The 21,782-nt window shown below is 34.8% G+C and overlaps 1 protein-coding gene across 3 annotated transcripts in view; it reads left to right on the forward strand.

Moving 5' to 3' along the window:
* The window catches only part of LOC131160462 (light-mediated development protein DET1), a 104,171-nt gene extending 103,453 nt beyond the window's left edge, over positions 1-718 (forward strand). For all 3 annotated transcript variants that reach the window (XM_058116166.1, XM_058116167.1, XM_058116168.1), the window contains one exon: positions 30-718. In XM_058116166.1, coding sequence (XP_057972149.1) covers positions 30-169 — 140 coding nt within the window. In that variant the 3' untranslated portion in view covers positions 170-718. The remainder of the gene's footprint in view (positions 1-29) is intronic.
* The last annotated feature ends 21,064 nt before the right edge of the window (positions 719-21,782 follow it).

The raw sequence follows: 21,782 nt of genomic DNA on the forward strand, positions 1-21,782 counted from the left end.
GAATAATTATGTACTTGTTTTTCAATTAGGTCCTGAAGCTGGTACAGTAGATGGTCAGACAAAAAGGATTTCTTCATTCCTCTTCCATCCAATTTTGCCTTTTGCTCTATCCATTCAGCAGACTTTGTTCTTGCCGCCATCAGTCATGAATATTCACTTCCGCAGATGATCACGGTTGTTTTTGACTGCCTATCAACAATTCTTATAAGCCTTCGGCTGGACCAGAGGTCGATTTTAAAATGGCATATCTATAAGTTGCTATCATAAAAATATGGGCAGCCATTGCTTGTATGGCTTCTGCAGCATTTTGTCCTCCTTTACTCCTAAAGATTGCCCAAGTGAGTCTGAAGGTTTCACAATTGCTGCAGGTTAAGCCAGCATTTCCACCAAATGTAAATTTAATAGTTGTCTGAATTCAACATTTTGCTTAAAGGAGCCCCATGTGGTGGCAGAACTGATTTGCGTGGGAGGCATGCGAGGCTAGCTTCTCATCTGTTCTCACTTTTTTTTTTTCTGGGTTCCTTCTCATCCAGTTACATGAGAGAATTGCCACTAGAAGCCTGGAACAAATTCCTGAAAATGGGAGATCTTCTGATGAGCCTTGTAATCCACAGTTTTGTAATGTGGGTATTTTACGGCAAAGTTCATTCTCTCACTGTTTTTTATTTTTTTTAATGCATATGTACTTGTTTGTTTGATTAATTAAAAGAAACCTGGTGCATCTTTTGCTGAGTGGGGACATAAACTTTGCTGAGTGACCAGATTACACAATTTTGAAGTGAACATTTGAAGGGACATAACTGAGGGTCTATCTCATACAAAACTTGGATCATATCCCCAAGGCAATACGATCTCCTAACACCGTTAAACCTGGCCTAGGTTCTTGCCAAACTAGGCCACAGCAGCTGCAGCTCCTCTCAGATACATGCTGTGACGATATGATCTTACCTCAGCTGCTTTTATTCTCCATCATGATCTTACATCTTTACCAGTTCAGAGACCAGGACTCTTGCCCCCTCTCCACTTGCATCTCTTATGCAACATTAGGGAGGATTTGGGATTGAGTAGCTTCGAGTTTGGTTGGGTGGGGGATTGCTTATTGTTGTTGGAATGGAGAGAATAAAATGGGGTGAAACAGGGTAGTGTTTGAGCATTCTCAAGTTGTAGGAGGCAATGGCTGTGGATTTGTTGTGACAGCCCCAGAATTCAGCCTATTTTGGGATAGCACATTGTGGAGAGAACTCTCCGTAGGTTTTGTGATAAATGGCTAGACTAACCGAGGGGTGTTTAGTTTGGGTCATCGTTGTTGTAAGATTTTCATATATTTGATTTGAAATGTTGACTGTCCACGTTCAAAAAAGGCATGGAAGTTTTACCTTTGTTTTGGGTAGTCTTGTATATCCATGGGGAACCAACTTAATGGGACAAAAATGCTTCTACTGATATAGCAAAATTCTCTCTTCATAATAGTAATAATAATTCCTACAATAACAATAAGATTTAATAAATAATAGTAATTATTATTAAATAATTTTTGTTATTATGACACTGATTATTTTCATAAAAATACTTTTTAAATTTATTGTTATCTTAAGATTAGTGCTTAAATGATATTTTTTAAATTTATTGCTATTCTGATTTTAATTATTGCTCAAGTAATTATTGATCGTGCTGCTGCCGAAGTGGGTAGGCTAATGGATGGACAGATTTCTTGATTTCTAGATGTGAGGCATGGCAGCATACCAAACAAGCCTGATTTTTTTTGTAGGATCTGAGGACCACCAACGTTCCAGATTCCAAGGAGAGGATTTGGAATATAATTAAAAAGAAAATCTCGAAAAAGCTTTGCGATGAAGGAGAAAATTGATGGTTTCCTAATTCCTTCGTATCAGTACAAATGGGGCAGTTGAGTATCAGTAGCATGGTTCCATTTTCTATCAAGAATTAGCAATATGTTCAAAATGGCAAGCCAAGAAATAAAGGAGAATCCTCAACATTCCTTTGTTTTTAACCTAGTCTTAATAGTTGAGAAAGGAGGCCCAAAGGAGAAGAGATCCAAAGGATTTGGTCAAGATTCAGTAAATATGGAACGACACCAACAAGCAAATCTTTGAAGGAAAGGTGAAGGACAAAGAACAAAGAAAAGAGGAAAAATTTTGAGAGGGATACTAATACTATAGTAGCTTTCATGTGGTGGTTTGACATTATTGGCTTAAACAATGGACGAGAGCAGTTTTGTTTATACTAGGATAGATTTGTTGAGGCAGCATTCCTTGGTCATGACAATCAATACCATTTTTAAGGCTCAATGGGTGTTCATTTCTTTTAATTAACAAAGTTTTTGCACTTCTAGAATTTTTGTTTGTATGAATTGGTTCATAGTTCTCACTACATTCAGGCTCATAATGGACACTTGTCTTGTAGCATAATGATTTGCGATTTTGGTGATGCTTAGGCAGTTCTCCAAAAGACTAATATTGTTGAAGTTCAATTGGTGATGAACTTGGACTTGTTAGGACTTAGTGATTTCAAGTGCAAATATGCATAAGTCTGTGCAACTAAAGATGTTATAAAATGATTCAATTGGGGGTTTTGAATAACAAGTAGGTCAAAGTGACAACTTGCATTTTGTTCTATATTATTGCTTTATTATACATATGTGTAATTAATATCATTATTTATTCAATTGTGGTCTTTTCCTATCAAGTTACCATTATTTGAGGTACTTGTTAGTTTGGTGTCTTTAAGATAGTTTTATATTTTGGTTACCTAAGGTGGAGTGAGTGCCCATACAAATGATCCTTCGATGTCATTGTTTTCATCCGGATTTATTAAGATAGGGTTCGAGGGCACCTACAGATGAGCCTTCATTGTTTTGATGGATTCATCTAAGATAGGGTCCGAAAGGTCATACAAATGATACTTTTATATTTTCATTCAACTTTATTTGAGGTAGGGTGAAAGAAACTGTTAATAATACTTTCTTGTTTTCATCAAGATAGATCTAAGGTAGTGTAGGAATGTCCCTAGGATGATTCTTTAATGTTTTCACAGAGCTTACCCCTAAGGTAAGGTGAAAGCCCTTATGGACAATCTTTTATTGTTTTCATCAAGATTCATTTAAGGGTTCAAGTAGGGCAATCCTTTCTTATTTTGATAGATTCATATATGGTAGGGCCTAAAAGTCCCTATAGATGATCTTTTATTTCTTTGGTTAAAATTTATCTAAGGTAGGATAAAAGCTCTACAGATAATTCTTCCTTATTTTCATATGTACTTATCAAGGTAGGATCTTAAAGTACCCTATGGATGATCCATTATTATTTTTTCCTTGATTTATCTAATTCAAGCTAAAAATTCCTATGGGTTCTCCTTCATTGTTTTCATCTGAATCATCTAAGGTAAGGTTTAAGAGCCCTTACAAATGATCCCTCTTGTTTTGATGGATTCATCTAAGGTAGGGCCCAATTAAAAGTCCCTATAGATGATCCTTTATTGTTTTCTCTTAAATTTAATTAAGCTACGGTCAAAGTCACCAAGATATCATTCATTCACTTTTATCCAAATTCATCTAAGGTAGGGTTCAAAAGGATGATCTTTATTCTTTTTGATGGATTCATTTAAGGCAAGGTCCAAAAGTTCCTATATATTATCTTTAATTCTTTTCATTCAAATTTAGGCACGAAGAAAGCCCCTATGGATAACCCTTCCCCCGTTTTTCATTGGGACTCAACTAAAATATCGTTCAAAAGTCCCTAATCATCCCTCATCGCTTGAATTTGTTTAGATACGATTTAGAAATTAGAATTCCCTATAGGTAATCTTGTATGTATTTAATGATTTCATTTAAGGTAGGGTGAAAGCAGCAACTAATGGTCACTTCAGTTTCTTTCAAATTAGTCAAAGATCATATCGGAAGCTCTTATGAGAAGTCTTGCTATGTAAATAAGGTCTTGGTCAAGATGAACATCTTTGTCTTTACCTAACATCTTCATGTGAAAACATTAACCAAAAAGTGATACCATTTTAATCAATTAGTTGATCCTACTAAGATGAATTTTTTTTCTCTTTCTCTATTACTTTAGTAGGGCCTAGGGCAATCCAAAAATCAAGAAATTTCCTACTTATTTAGGGTTTTCTTTATTTATTTGTTTTTTTAACATCTGACCCTAAAATCTGCACCCAATCTCATATGAATACCCTCTAAATACCCCCACTTTCCCCTAAAAAAAATACACAAGAAAATTCTAGAGAAAAAGAAAAAACAAAAAAAATGCTTAGGGAAAAAAAAAAACAAAAAACAAAACACAAAGATGTTGTTGAGGAAATAGTTGAAAAGGAAAGAGAAGAAAAGGAAGGAAAAAAGATGAAAAGGGTTATGGCTCCTCTCTTACATGAGATGCAAAGGACCATCCTCACAATTGCAAAATTAAGGGATGAGATTTTGTGGCCTCTTAAGTTAATAAAACAACAGTGTTTTATTGTAAGTAAATAGTGATGTCGTTTGTTTTCTTTTGAGTTGGTCTGTCCCACATGACCGACCATCAAGTTTCCAAGGAAGTGGTGAAGTAGCAACACAAAATAGGCAACAAGATTTGATTCTTTATTCTTTTCTCTTTTCTTTTTTCTTTTTAATCAGTAAATGATAAATTATATTGACCAAAATGGATATTGAAAAGGAATGTGTACTCTCAAGAGGGGGTAAATTGAGATTTTAAAAAATTTATTTATAGCCTCTTTTATTAATTATTTATCAATTTTTTTAAATTTCAGCAATCACACATGCATAATTGATTTGAATTTCAATCACACGTTCAGTTGAGAATTACTTCAGTTATAAATCTTTATGAATGAGAATACCAAATTGAATACTTTGTAGGTTTTTCAAGACTTCTTCTAGCACTTTAAATCAACACCCAATAAACCAATTCAATCAACCAAGATGAGTTTCACAATATGAAACATTATATCAATTCCAGCAATGCTTCCAAGATTCAGCTTTTGAATATGACAACCCACTCAACAAGATAAGCTGAATTTCATATGAAAAGAAATAAAGAACTCTTCCTAACTTCCAAAACTCAGAAATTAAATAAACCACTTTCAATATTAATGAGCTTTGGTATCTATCAATTATCGAATTAATGAGTCTTGGCTGTTAATTAATCAATGTACTCCCTTACAATTTCTGTAATATGTATTTATCAACCAACGTACTCCTTTTCGGTTTCCGCAATTCCCAAAAACAAATTAATTTTTGAGCAATTTAATATCCAATCCACCCAGTTTAAGTGTGTAGAAAATTAAAGAGAGTAGGGAAGAGAGTGACATCGAGATTTTTACGAAGTTCGACTATACTCGCCTACGTCCTCGCCTTAGGTAAACCACCTAAGGATTTCACTAAACCACTATTTTACGGGCGGAGCAAACCTTTTACAACACTCCTTGAATAGGATAGAGTCATCCTCTGAAGCAATACCTCATGCTCAGTACAACGATTCAACAATATGAACCATAAAAAACAATAACAAAAACAATAGCCTTGTGTACAAGAACTCTCAATAATAGCAAATTAGTACAATTGATTAGACAAATATACTTCAATCAAAATTCAATATAAAAATATGAAGCTCAAAAATTTATCACCGGGGTTCTTTAGATTTGGAGAAATCTCAGTTAAAACACAAGAACCTCAAGCTTTAATTCAGCAAGTACTCAACAAATAGCTTCTTAGAAAATATTCAGCAAGAATTCTTTAAATGTGAAAGAATTTGATCAATAGCTGATTTTTTATCTTTGTTGATGTGTGTAATCCTCGAGTTTAGCATGTATTTATAGAGTTAAAAAGTATTTTTTTCGTGTTGCCCAAGTTGCTTGGAGTATTCCCCAAGTTTTCACAAAGTTTGGTGGCCAAGAAATCACTTTTGGAAAGTTTCCTAACTGTTAAAATTTGAATTTTACGGAGGTCCGTCAGCTAGACTTAGAGGGTTAGTCGCTTGAACCTTTCTAAATCAGTGTATTTCTGAAACAATATAGGGTCAGTCGCCTAAACGTGATGGGTCAGTTGCCTGACCTGGTTCTGTCAGCTTGTCAGTCAACTGGTCAGTCGTTTGGACTTGCTATCAACCTCAACCACCGTTCAGTATTTTGGTCATAACTTTCTCTATACAACTTCAAATTAGATGTTCTTAGTGTCAACAGAAAGATAAGAGAAAATGTTGAACATTTTTTTGAAGATAAGGAGTTTTTGATACAGAAAAATGCTCATCAATGTAGATGTAGAAAAAAGAAGGGAACTTGGCGAATCTTGTTTTGGTGCTTTTCATTCCAAAAATAATTTTAACCTTTTTTAAATAACTTTTGACTTTATAAAAATATTTTTCAAGTATTTTAAAAAGTATTTAGGTCCAAGTAATTAATTTAAGAGTTTCATGCATCCATATTGAAATCAATTGAAGTACTTACATGAGACTTCTTAAAATTTTGAACTTTCTAATCACTAAATCTTCATGCATTTGCTTTGCTCTCAATAACTTCATATATTTGCTTTGACTTCCTTCATAGCTCATTGATTTCATGCTTAAATAGTCTTTTAGCTTCATAAGATCTCTATCTTCAATTTCAAACTTTCAAAATACTTTCTCAAGCACTTATTCTTGAACACTTAAGTCTTGAATCATGACTTAATCAAATATGTTAAGTTCCTTTGCTTTGTTATCATCAAAACAAGATTCTAAGTCTTGTGAGGTTAACAATCTCTCCCTTTTTGATAATGACAAACAAGAAGCAAAAATTGAGAAAGTCTTAAAAAAAGACTCCCCTTTACAATAAACATATTCTTAACAATATTTGAAAAGTATGTCAGTATTTAAACATATAGATCATGACTGTATACTAACTCAGTGTATATGTCAAGAATCAATATCAATATCATGGCAATATTTCAAGATCATAGTTGAGCCAATATACATGCTTAGGTATACAGGTGTAATGCTTAATTTTTGCCCAAAAATTTTCCCCCTTTTGACTTCAATCAAAAAGAGCAAAATATATATATAAATATCAAGGCAATGAGCAACCATAAGCAAAAGTATATATTCAGTGAAGGCACAAAACAGAAACTTTACATTCATCATGCCTAAAAAGATGGACACTAAGTCCCAAAATAATGTGAGAAAATACAAAATATTGTATATCAGAATTTTCAATAATTTTTAGTAATCATGATATCATTACTTAATAAGTATAACTCCTCCTGAATGAAATGTATTTCATATTCAATAAATTCAGAATTTCATTCTTGAAGAATAAACTATGTATTCATGAAGGTGTCAAGATTACCAATCATGCTTTTAAATTTATCATGGCATGCTCAAATATCAATTAATTTAATCCAACATCAGCATGTGAACTAAGATGGTCAAGAGAAAAACAAATAAAAGAGCTAAGCAAAAAATAGTAGTGTCAAATATTTCAACCCAACTTAGTGTTTGGTTTAAGAAAATTCTTTTGTATATGAATACCAAAATTCATATGGTTTTCCAAATCTCAATATTTTCTAAGTTATGCCTTGTACAATCCAAGCTTTCTTGATTTGTGGCCAGCAATACCATTTTTGTATTCATTTGTTTCAATATTATAGTCATTAATAAGCTGAAAAACTCTTCTTTAATTTGATCGTACCTCATATCAATTTATGCATTATATTCCCAAGGTTTCTAATATAGTAGACATACTTGTTAATAATTTATGTTTTAAGCATTATCTATTATTAAGGCACACTTATAGTCATCACTAAATCTCTTTTTGAATTGGCTACCTTAAATCCTGTAGCCTATGGAGACATTCCTTTTCATTTTAGTATAGATTTAGCTTTCTTAATTCCTAAAAAGAATGACTATTCCTAAGATCTATGGAGTCCTTGGTTTTTGAACTAGGCTTTCATCTTGGTACCCATACTTTCTTAGGTCTTGATTGTTTAACAAGAGATGTTTCTTTTACTTTCCAAACTTGCTTAGTTTTCACACCCTTTCTCTTTAGTGGACATTCAAACTTAATGTGTCCTTTCTTCTTACATAGGAAACATATGGTGTGAGTGTAAGCATTTGAAGAGGTACTAGCATAGTCTTTAGAGGCTCTTACAAAGTACCCCGTGTAGAGGATTTTTTTCCTTGTGTTCTCTACTCCATTGAATCTTATACCTTCTTTATCCAAAGAAATTCTTTGTGAGCCAATTATTTTATCAAAGTTCTCCTTTCCTTTAGTGAAGTTGTAAATTATTTTATTTTGATCCTTAATTTTACTTTCAAGGCAAAGTATTTCTAAATCTTTTATTCCTTTGCAGTTTGCTTGCATCCTTACTAGCTCTTTAGTCATCTAATTTATTTTGCTTTCAAGTTCCTCAATGACTAGGTCCTTTTCTTTTTCAATAGAAGTTTGAGATTTTAAATTTTCTAGTTCTTTCATTACTTTTTCATTCTTACTTTCCAATCTCTTGATTTTTAAATCTATTTCTCTTTAAACAAGATTTTTTTATTCTAATTCTTTCACTTATAGCTTCATTCTTATTTTTCAATGAAATATATCGTTTAGTTACTTTAACTAGAATCTTATAAACTTTGAATAATTCTGTTTGTATTTCTTTATAAGATGACCTACTCTCGTCACTGTATTCATCAGATGAATCGTCACAAGAATCATTAAATGATTTAGATGAGGAGCTTTGTACTTCAGCATCGTCCTATACCATAAGACAACCATTTGCAATCTCTTGGTCACTTGATTCACATTCTAAACTACTAGAACTTATATTATCACAAGTAATGACTTTCATTGCCTTTTTCTTTTTCTTCTTAGAATCCTTCTTGAACTATGGACAATCTGGTTTTATGTGTCCAACTTTCTTGCAATTATAGCATGTAGGAGGTTCTTTCTTTGTTTTTTTTTTTTCATTAGTTTCTTCTTCATCTGATTTTGAGTCCTAGAATTTTCCTTTATTCTTCTTTCTAAGGATTTTTACAAGTCTCTTGGTTATGAGGGCTATATCGTTATCATCCATCACCTCTTCATCTTCATTACTAGAACTTTCACTTGAGGCTTTAAATGCAATGGATTCCTTGACTTTAGATTTTCCTCTAGTTCTTTCGTTATTGTCATCTCATATGTGAGTAGAGAACCTATTAATTCATCAAGGGAGGTGTTTTTCAAGTTTCTTCCTTCAGTTATTGCAGTGGTTAGGTTCACAAATCGGTGGAAGTTCTCTAAGAATTTTTCAGATCATTTTATAAGTTGAGTAATTCTTTCCTAAGGCATTGAGGGAGTTTATTATATGGGTGAACCTAGTGTACATACTAGTAATAGTTGCATCTGGGTTCATCCTAAAAGCCTCATACTCGCTTGTGAGCATGTCGATTGTACTATCTCTAACATCAACAGTTCCTTCATAGGTTACCTCTAGTTTATCCCATATTTCTTTGACTGATCTGCATCCCATAATTCTATTGAATTCATTTACGTCAAAAGCATGATATAATGCATTCATAGCACTTGAATTTACTTGCAACATCTTATGGTTATTGTCGATCATCTCTTTTTCTTCTTTAGGTATTTTTTTACCATCCACGATTTTAGTGGGGATAAGGTCACCATGTATGACTACTTTCCATACTTTACAATTCATAGTTTGTAAGTATATCCTCATTCGTTGTTTCCAAAAGGTGTAGTTTACACCGCAAAAAATAGGTGGTCTATAAGAGGATTGACCCTCAGCAAAGGGAGATACACCTAGGTGTGCCATAGAGATCTTTATATAGCTTCTAATTAAGATTTTCTATAACCCATCTTTGATGCCAATTGAAAAGAAATGTGTAGTCCCAATAAAGGGGTGAATTGGGAATTTTAAAATTTTTCTTTATAACCTCTTTTATTAATTTTTTTAATTATTTTTAATTTCAGTAATCACACATGTATAGTTGATTTGAATTTCAATCACAAGTTCAGCTGAAAATTAATTCAGTTATAAATCTTTTTGAATGAGAATACCAGATTGAATACTTTGTAGGTTTTCCAAGACTTCTTCCAGCACTTTAAATCAACACCCAATAAACCAATTCAATCAACCAAGATGAGCTTCACAATATGAAACAATATATCAATTCCAACATTGCTTCCAAGATTCAACTTTTGAATATGACAACCCACTCAACAAGATAAGCTGGATTTCAATATGAAAAGAAATAAACAATTCAACTAAGCTTCCAAAACTCAGAAATTAAATAAATCACTTTCAATATTAATGAGCTTTGGTATCAATCAATTAACGAATTAATGAGTTTTGGGTGTTAATTAATCAACGTACTCCTTTATGGTTTCCGCAATATGTATTGATCAACCAATGTACTCCCTTTCGATTTCCGCAATTCCCAAAAGCAAATTAATTTTCAGCAATTTAATATCCAATCCACGCAGTTTAAATGTGCAGAAAATTAAAGAGAGTAGGGAAGAGAGTGACACTAAAATTTTTATTAGGTTTGGCTATACCTGCCTACATCATTGTTTTAGGTAAACCACCCAAGGATTTCACTATACCACTCCTTTACGGACGGAGCAAACCTTTTACAATACTCATTCAATAGGATAGAGCCCTCCTCTCCAAGTGATACCCCACGCTTGGTACAATGATTCAACAACTTGAACTGTCAAAAACAATAACAAAAACAAGAGCCTTGTGTACTAGAACAACTCTCAATAAGAGCAGATTAGTATAATTGATTAGCACAATATATTTCAATCCAAATTCAATATAAAAATATGAAACTCAAGAATTTATCACCGGGTTTCTTTAGATTTGAAGAAATCTCAATTAGAGCACAAGAACCTCAAGCTTTAATTCAGCAAATACTCAGCAAAGAGCTTCTCAAAATATATTCAACAAGAACTTTTTGAATGTGAAAGAATTTGATCAATAGCTAATTTTTTATCCTTGTTGGTGTGTGTAATCCTTGAGTTTAGAATGTATTTATAGAGTTTAAAAAGTATTTTTCGTGTTGCCCAAGTTGCTTGGAGTATTCCCCAAGTTTTCACAAAGTTTGGTGGCCAAGAAATCACTTTTGGAAAGTTTCCTAACTGTTAAAATTTGAATTTTATGAAGGTCAGTTGATTGGACTTAAAGGGTCAGTCGCCTAGGCTTTTTTAAATCAGCATATTTCTAAAACAGTACAGGGTCAGTCGCCTGAACGTGATGGGTCAGTCACCTGACCTGGTTCTGTCAGCTTGTTAGTCAACTGGTCACTCGCCTGGACTTGTTGTCAACTTCAATCACCTTTCAGTATTTTAGTTATAACTTTTTCTATACAACTCCAAATTAGACGTTCTTAGTATCAACAGAAAGATAAAAGAAAATCCTACAACTTTCATGTTGAACATTTGTGAAGATAAGGAGTTTTTGATAGAGAAAAGTGTTCATCAATGCAAATGTAGAAAAAAGAAGGGAATTTGGCGAATCCTCTTTTGGTGCTTTTCATTCCAAAAATAATTTTAACCTTTTTGAAATAACTTTTGACCTTCTAAAAATATTTTTCAAGTATTTTAAAAGGTATCTAGGTCCAAGTAATTAACTTAAGAGTTTCATGCATCTATATTGAAATCGATTGAAGTACTTACATGAGACTTCTTAAAATTTTGAACTTTCTAATCACTAAATCTTCATGCATTTGCTTTGCTCTCAATATCTTCATGTATTTGCTTTGACTCCTTCATAGCTCATTGACTTCATGCTTAAATAGTCTTTTAGCTTCATAAGGTCTTCTATCTTCGATTTCAAACTTTCAAAAGACTTTGTCAAGCACTTGTTCTTGAACACTTAGGTCCTGAATCATGACTTAATCAAATATGTTAAGTTCCTTTGCCTTGTTATTATCAAAACAAGATTCTAAGTCTTGTGAGACTAACAATCTCCCCCTTTTTGATGATGACAAATAAGGAGCAAAAATTGAGTAAGCCTTAAAAAAAGGCTTCCCCTTACAATGAGCATATTCTTAACAATATTTAAAAAGTATCGCAGTAGTCAAACATATAAATCATGAATGTATACTAACTCAGTGTATATGTCAAGAATCAATATCAATATCATGCCAATATTTCAAGATCATAGTTGAACCAATATACATGCTTAAGTATGCAGGTGTCATGCTCAATTTTTGCCTAAAAAATCTCCCCCTTTTGACATCAATCAAAAAGAGCAAAAAAAATATAAATATTAAGGCAATGAGCAACCATAAACAAAAGTATATATTCAGTGAAAGTACAAAGGAGAAACTTTGCGTTCATCATGCATAAAAAGATAGACACTAAGTCCCAAAATAACATGAGAAAATACAAAAGATTGCATATTAGAATTTTCAATAATTTCCAGTAATCATGGTATCATTACTTAATAAGTATAACTCCTCCTGAATGAAATGTATTTCATATTCAATAAATTCATAATTTCATTCATGAAGTATAAACTATATATTCATGAAGGTGTTAAGATTACCAATCGTGCTTTTAAATTTATCATGTCATGCTCAAATATCATTTAATTTCATGTAAGTGCTCATAGATTCCAATATCAAAAATAATATCAATATCATAACAAGCTCATGTTTAGTAAGTTATTTCAATTTTGCAACTTAATCTCTCTCCCCCTTTTTATATCAACAAAAGGATAAATCAAAAGAAATATTATGTAAAAGTACTAAGGATAAAAAAAAAAATTCGCATTTAGATCACAATAACAAGGCCCATAATCCAGCATATATTTCAATCATAACACAGTCATCCATTATTCAGCATGCCAAAAAATATATAACATAATCTAACATTAGCATGTGAACTAAGATGGTCAAGAGAAAAACAAATAAAAGGGCTAAGCAAAAAATAGCAGTGTCAAATATTTCAACCCAGTTTAGTGTTTGGTTTCAGAAAATTCTTTCGTATATGAATACCAAAATTCATATGACTTTCCAAATCTCTATATTTTCTAAAAATACACAAGAAAATTCTAGAGAAAAAAAAAAAAAAAAAAGCCAAGATGTTGGCAAGGAAATAGTGGAAACGGAAAGAGAAGAAAAGGAAGGAAAAAAGATGAAAAGGGTTATGGCTCCTCTCTTCCATTAGGTTTCCAAGGAAGTGGTGAAGTAGCAATGCAAAATAGGAAACACGATTTGATTCTTCAGCCCCCACGGGCATGGCGCAGTGGAAAGGCATCAGCACGTAAGAAGGAGCATCGGAGGTTCAATTCCAAGTAGATACACTCACGGAGCCAGCGTACCTGTGAATGGTGAGAATTTACTCTGTGAGTCAGCGAGGACCGTGAATGGTGAGAGTTCGCTTTGTGAGTCAGCGAGAACCGTGGATGGTGAAAGTTTTGTGTAAGCCAGCAGGGACCATGGATGGTAATGAAGATGTGTCTCGGGGGTCAGGTTGGCCAAACATTCAACTGATGCGCGGAAGTCGTGTCCGTATTTCGGACTTTACCTGATCAGCGAGACATAGGGGGAGGACGTTGATCCGTAGGTTTGGTGCCGCACCAGGGGGTTCGAAGGGCTTGTTGGTGGCTGGAGTTCCTATGTAATAAAAAAAAAAAAGATTTGATTCTTCAATTAGAATGGTAAAGTGGGCAAGTATGGAGGACAAAAAATTATGGTTGCCCTGAATTTTCACAATGTACTTAATTTCATTAACCTTTTAAATTGATAAAACGATGGCGTTTTGTTGTAAGTAACAGTAACTTCGCTTGTTTTCTTCTCTGAGTTGGCACTTCCCACATAACCTACCATTAGGTTTCCAAGGAAGTGTGAAGTAGCATTGTGAAATAGGCAACAAGTAGCATTGTTTTCTTATTGCCATTATTATTTATTTATTAAATTTATTATTGCTATTATTGTATTATCTCACTATAGTATCTTATTAGTACTGATTATTATTCCATTATTGATAAGTTTTCTGTTTTGCTAATATTATTATATCATCATTATTATTTATTTAATATTTTATTAGTACTAATTATTTTGCAATTAATAAGTTTTACTATTGTTGCTAATATTATTATATCATCATTATTATTTATTTAATATTTTATTGATATATTATTGCTAGAGTTAATTATTGGTATTATTACTAATTCAATAAAATTATTTAGTGATACTTTTGCAATTATTATTATCATTACAAATAATTAGCATTTTTTTGGTATTACATTAAAATTATTTTCATTACTTTTATTATTAATTATATTAATTAACAGTCCGTATTAATTATTAGTAGCATAGTTAACATTATTATTTAATAATTTGTATTAGTTTTATTTAGTATTTTTATACTAATTAACAGAAATTAATAGAGTTAACATTAGTATAGGACAATTCATGCATATTGGAACCCTACTAACTTCCCCTCAAACTTAGACATGGTATTAAGTAACAGTCATTATGTAGCATAACAGTCGTTACGGAATGGAAAATGAGGGCTCTGATACTGTGACAGGCTGCTAGTTTGAAATTTACAATCGTAACGGGCATCACACTTACGTTACGATCTGTAATGGGTCTATAATGGCCATATTATGCACCGTTATGGATGGTCGACACCTTATCTCCTCAAATCCGCTTCATTTTTTCGGATTTTTTTTTTTTTTTTGTGTTGCTGCTTTTCCCCCCTCTCCTTTCCTTTGTCAAGTTTAGATCTACTGATCTGAAGCCTTCGAAACACCCAAAACGAACTTCGATGTCAGTCGGTTGACTTGGCTCTTTGATCTGTGGAAATTTTCATAATTTCTCGTCAAAATTATTGCTATTTGGGAAAGTTTAGGGTAGACTAAAAAATTTTTTTGAAATCTTTCATAAACAAGAAGAAATTTGAGGATTTGAAGGCTTGGAGCTAAAACTCACTCCACTCCATTCAACATTTGGGCCACTCTTCAGTGTCGGGTAAGTTGGTATATATTACTAAACTACCAATTACGTTTTCATATTTTATTTTATGTGTGTAACAACTAAAATATAAGTAATTAATTATATAAGTTAAAAAATAATAACTGAAAATTATAAATATTCATATTTATTTTTTAAAATACCTTGAAAATTAATAATTTAATCTTAGATCTACAATTTATAATATATTATAATTTCTACACAAGTTGTCAAGTGACTCAAGTACACTACTTTTTAAATAAATAAATAATAAGATCTACGATTCTATTTGTGTTAAATTGTAAAAGCATTATGTATGTATAAATCAACTAAAACTTATATAATTTTGAGAAAATATCATAATAGAATCAATAGATAATACATTATTAGTATTAACTTGATCGATTCGTATTTTCTATTTTCCATTTTCTTAATTATTACATTATTAGTTAACAACCTAATACTTAATAGTTAGCAACTTAAAAGTCTTAAATTTGATCCATCATTTATGTTATATTGTTATGTAATTAGCTAATTATGTACCATTTTATTCTTAATTTCTTGTATAAGGACCATAACTTTTTATTTTTACTTATATGTAGAAATCATCTAATCAAGCATCAAGATATTGTGTGATAAAACAAGAAGTGAAGAGCTATCTACTGAAGACGGTTGGCATTTTGCTACTCCAATGGAAGGTTGTAGACATGCTGTCTTATGTAAATTGTGTGATAAAACAAGAAGTGAAGAGCTATCTAGTGAAGACGATTGACATTTTGCTACTCCAATGGAAAGTTGTAGACTTGTTGTCTTATGTAAATTGTGTGGAAAGGTAATTAAAGGAGGAATTACACGGTTGAAACAACACTTGGCACATAAAAAAGGTCAATTGTCTTCATGTCCAAATGTAACCACACAATTTAGAGAAGAAATGGTTAAACATTTACAACAATATGCCGATAAGAAGAAAGAAAAACAAAAAAAGGGTAAAAAAAAAACTAGAAGCCCAAATTAGAAGAGACTTTGAAAATTTGAGCAATGAAGAAGATTTAGATAAATAAAAAATGAGATTTGCTCTACAAGAAAGCATATGAGTATAGCAAGAATGGGAGGAGATGTAGAGATTTAGGGCAAGAACTAGTGGAAGTGGTAATTATTATGAACAGGGGATGGCTCTGGTAGTGGCAGTGTATATGGTTTTGGTAGAGCTCGATCACAGAGTGTTCGAGAAGCTGGAGGTAGTGGACATTAATGGATTAACCTAGATACCCCTAAAGTTAAATTGAGGGCGATGGATCCTACTCTTGAAAGAAGTAGAAGAGCGAAGAAACCAAAAATAAATATCAAACTTCTAAAGGGTTTAAGGAGTAAACTAAGAAAATTAGTGGGAAAATTTCTAATTTACAATTGAATTCAAGCGAATATAGGTGACTCTCCATTCATGCAGTCAATGCTTACTATTGCTATAGAGGTTAAAAATGCGGTGAAGGGTTTATCACCATTTAAGGTCTCTAAATATTATTTGGAGCAAGAGTAAAATACAACAACAACAACAACAACAACAACAAAACCAAGCCTTAGTCCTACTAAGTGGGGTCGTGTAACGACCCGAAAGATAATGGTATTTGAATAATAAAAAGAACATGGAAATGGAAACAGGAGTAGAAGGAGGCAGCCGACTTCATCGACGAATGCTTCGCATTCGTCAACAACATTGCATTTTGGATGGCATAACCCCAGGAAATTCTCTAGGCCTCGTTGACGAACACAGGGGATTTGCCGACGAGGGTATAAAAGGAGCTCGATGACGAGGACAGAATTTGTCAACAAGAAAATACTAAGCAAGGGTTTGAGGGATTCTGAATTTCGTCGACGAGGAGAGATTTCATCGACGAGTTTTCTTCATGACCTCGTCGACGAGATGACGTGGCTCGTCAACGAAGGCCACAGTATAAATAGGCCTAAAATTCTTTTTTGGCCAAAAACCTAGGCAAATATTCCTCCTTCTCTCTCCTTTACGCCCCTCCTACCTTCTCTCTACGATCTCGGGCCGAATTCTCACCGATTCAACGATCTGAAGCTACCACGACGCTCCTGGGAAAGTTCTCTGCAAGTCTGCCGGAGCGGATCATCGGTAGGGCTAAGTTGGAAACCATCCCAAATCCAGGGTAAGACTTTCTACTCAGTATTTGGTTATTCGACAGTTGTAGAAAGCATAGTAAGCATAGAAATATTGAACTTTAGTTCTAGGGAATGTTGTTTCCAGGGTGTTGAGTAGGGAACCCTGCGGGTCCGGGATAGATTTTCTTACGGGCTTTTCAAGACTCAGGTAAGAGGATAAACTAAGCTAGTATTTTATGAAAAGTATTTATAATATTATAGCATTTGATATCAAGGAAATAAATATATTTATATATGATTTATATTTGGGAAATACTGCTAAAAATGATTGTATGTTAGATACATGAAAAACCTGTTTCGTGTGGCATGAGTAGAAATTATTATGAAATACTGTTTTCTGCGAATGTATTAATGATATGGATTTTTATAATGAAAAACCAGCGTACGAGCCGAGATTTTTATATTTGTTTGCCAGCGTACGGGCCAAGCTATGTGTATGATTTGTCGGCGTACGGGCCGAATTATGGAAATGATTTGCCAGCATACGGGCTGTGCTATATGTGTGATTTGACGGCGTACGAGCCGAGCTATGGAAATGATTTTCTAGCGAACGGGCTATGCTATGGATACGATTTGCAGGCATACGGGCCGAGCTATGGTAAAATGTGAAATACCAGCATACGGGCCGATGATTTTCATGATATACGTATATATGCAAAATTATATGATTGATTTGATAATTAATGATATGAAATATCCATGTATCACAGTTTCAGTATATGTTATATGATATCAGAATCTGGTTGGTTTGGTCTAGGCTAACACTTGCATGGTACCGTTGCTATCTGTCCATGATCATCATGATCATGATATTTGTGTTAACGCCGCTATACGAAGTTGTGTGAGATTGGATGGTCGATGTGGTTTTAAGAAGTATGTGAGCGCCCCTGGTGTACGGATTAGGTCTGGCAGACCCATCAGACGTACAGACTGTATTTTTGACTTGGCAATGGTCGGTCAACCATTGTCAGGTCCCGCCTTTGGGCCACACTACCCAATCATGTGGGGGTAATACATGACAACAGCCACCTAATCTACTAGAAATGTTTTGTATTATTATTATTATATGAGATGATATATGTTTATGAAAATGCAGTATGTTCTGCCATGCTACGATGATATATATATGTTTTCCCATATATGATATAACAATTTATTAAATATGTTATGTATGGTATATGTATAATACGGAATACTCATGTTGTCACACACAAGTATTAGTTTATTTCCCTTACTGAGAGATGTCTCACCCCGAATTTTATAAATATTTCAGATGCCCCTGATAGGAGACCGGGAAAGCCCCGCTGATCTAATACGGTTGATCTGCCCTTCTAAAAGGATAAGTGTTTTGATAGGGTCAGATGTATTTTGTGGAAATGGCCTTAAGATATCTTTTGTGTTGTGTATCACGTATATATATATACAGTGATTGTAGTAACTCTGGTATTGTGATGTATGGTATAATGAGATGTATATGATTGTATGTTTCCTGCTGCTTAGGCTTCCGCATTATGTTTCTGATGTATCCCTGGTACCCACAAGTCCAGGTGGATTATGATCTGCTGAGTTTTGTGATATTGATTTTATTATATATGGAAAAAAATGTGAAAATTAAGCAGGTCGTCATAGTTTGGTATCAGAGCCTAGGTTGCTAGGTTCTTTAGACTTTAGAATGTAGCGAAAACAATACCAAAGTATAGGAAATGATTAAAGGTTGTTCTACAGTGTAGAGACAGGACTTCCAAGGTAGTTTCTGTGTTTTTCCTAAGGTGACGATTTTAGGAAAACCATAGTAAGCTATTGTCAGGTTGTGTTCCTAGAATATAGGACTGAGGATTAGAAATAAGTTGAGAGTATTGAGATAAGAGAGGCTAGGGTAAGAGGGTAAGTTATAAGGATAGAATTTCTAAGTTGCGTTTGTTGTTTTCAGGATGGATCCAAGAGGAAGTAGTGCCCATGTGAGTGGCAGTGATGGAGCAGGGCCATCAAGTGCAGCTGGGACTGACTCGAACGCGGTATTACGTAGCATGGCTCAGCAGGTTATGGCTAAGATTGCTAGGAGCTCGAGGGAGCAGGGTGGTCTGTCAGTTAGCCATGGGTGTACTATTGAGAAGTTTACAAAGATAAAATCCTTCGGCGTTCTCAGGTGGAGTTGATCCTGCAGCCGCTGAGAACTGGATGCAGAATACCAAGAAAGTTTTGGTTGTCTTGTAGTGTACTGAGGAACAAAGGGTCCTCTTTGCCACCGACTGACAAGAGAAGCCAAGAGGTGGTGAACTGCGGTGAGACTGTTGGAGCAGTAGAAGGCGACTCCGATAGCCATGACATGGGACCGGTTTAAAGAGTTGTTCTTTGATAAATATTTTCCAGCTATTGTTAGGGAGGTTAAAGTAGAAGAGTTCCCGAGTCTGAAGCAGGGACAGCTATCCATCTAATAATATACGGCGCGTTTCATCGAGCTCTCTCGTTTCGCCCCGTATATTGTTCCTAATGAAGTGAAGAAAGCGAGGTAGTTTGAGAGAGGCTTGAGAAGGAGTATATTCAAGAAGGTGGTGATGCTGCGTATCCAGGACTTTGCTGAGTTAGTCGACAGGGCGGCCTTAGCAAAGATTGGTGAGCGTCTCAATGCAAAGGAGTAGGGACAGAGGAAGAGATTTGCATCTACGGACTACCAGCAGGGTCCTAGACGGAATCAGTGGTGGAGAGGTAATCATGGCAGAGGGTGGAGGCAGGAGACGGGAGGACGCGAGGTGCAGGTAGGGCAGGGTCCTCCAGTATGTCAGACTTGTGGTAGGAGACACTAGGGAGAGTGTCGAGCAGGTGGAGTTGTCCGCTACCACTGGGGTAGATCAGGGCACATGGTGCAAGATTGCCTTACACCACCAGATGCAGTTCCAGCTCTCAAACCATACCAGGGAGGTTACTAGGTGCCACGTGGGGGCCAGCAGAGGAATACGGCTCCAACTAGGGTATTTACTCTGACGTCGGGTGAGGCTGAGATGGTAGGTGACGTGGTGACAAGTATGGTTATTATGCTTTCTTTAAAAGTTATAGCATTGTTTGATTCAAGAGCTACACACTCGTTCGTGTCTTTGAGGTATGTTAAACTATGTGGGGCAGAAACACAGTTGTTGAATACTGAATTGTTAGTGTCTACACCGACTGGATCTGTAGTAAGATGTAGTAAAATACTCCGAGGTTGTCCAGTTGATATCCAAGGGAAGACTTTGTCTATTGATTTGATAGTGCTGGACATTCACGGGATTGATGTTATATTTGGCATGGATTGGCTAGCAGCTAATTTTGTCAGCATAGATTGCCGAGCACAAGAAGATATTCATACCTCCGGGGAAAGCGGAATTCGGGTTCGTAGGGTTACAGGTACAATCCCCGCCTCAGTTAGTTTCAGCTATCCAGGCCAAGAGACTACTGCTAAGTGGTTGTCAGGGGTTTGTGGCAGTGGTGAAAGAGATGTCAAAGAATGAATTGAAACTTGCTAGCACGCCTGTAGTAAAGGAGTTTGCAGATGTTTTCTCAGATGAGTTATCAGATTTGCCACCCGATCATAAGGTAGATTTCCCTATTGATCTACTTTCAGGTACAAATCCAATTTCTAAAGTACCGTACCGGATGGCGTCAGCAGAATTGGCAGAATTAAAGAATCAGTTGCAAGATATGCTTGATAAGGGCTTTATACGACCTAGTGTATCTCCTTGGGGAGCTCCAGTTCTATTTGTGAAGAAGAAGGACGGGTCTATGAGGATGTGTATAGATTATAGAGAGATTAATAAAGTGACAATCAAGAATAAATATCCTCTACCCCGTATTGACGATTTGTTTGACCAGCTCTAGGGTACACGTGTGTATTCGAAGATTGACCTCCAATCCGACTACCATCAGGTAAAAGTGAAAGCAGAAGATGTCTCGAAGACGGCCTTCAGGACTAGGTATGGGCATTACGAATTTCTTGTTATGCTATTTGGTTTGACGAATGCTCCTGCAGTATTTATGGACTTGATGAATAGAGTCTTCCACCAATACCTAGACCAGTTTGTTGTTGCTTTTATTGATGATGTACTGGTCTATTCGAGGAGCTATGAGGAGCATGAGACACACTTGAGGCAGGTTTTGCAGACGCTTCGGGAAAAGAATTTGTACGCCAAGTTCAGTAAATGTGAATTCTAGCTTGAGAAGGTTGTGTTTTTGGGGCATGTTGTGTCTGGAGACTGTATTTCTGTGGATCCTAATAAGGTTGAGGCCATAGTGAATTAGGCTAAACCAAGGAATGTCCAGGATATCAGGAGTTTCTTAGGGCTAGCTGGGTATTACCGTCATTTTGTAGAGGGATTCTCGGCATTATTGGGGTTTTTGACTCGACTAACTAAGAAGAATGCCATATTTGAATGGGACGACAGCTGCGAGCAAAGTTTTCAAGAGTTGAAGAAAAGATTAGTCACGACACCAGTATTGGTCATCCCGCAAGAGAGAAAGGGGTATGTCATTTACAGTGATGCGTCCTTGAAGGGACTTGGCTTTGTATTGATGCAGTATGGTAGGGTAGTGGCGTATGCTTCTAGAAAATTGAAAGAATATGAAAAGAACTACCCTACATATGATCTTGAATTAGCTGCAGTAGTACATGCCTTGAAG

This window comes from Malania oleifera, chromosome 7 (genome assembly GCF_029873635.1).
Source record: "Malania oleifera isolate guangnan ecotype guangnan chromosome 7, ASM2987363v1, whole genome shotgun sequence".
Classification (NCBI taxonomy): Eukaryota; Viridiplantae; Streptophyta; class Magnoliopsida; order Santalales; family Ximeniaceae; genus Malania; species Malania oleifera.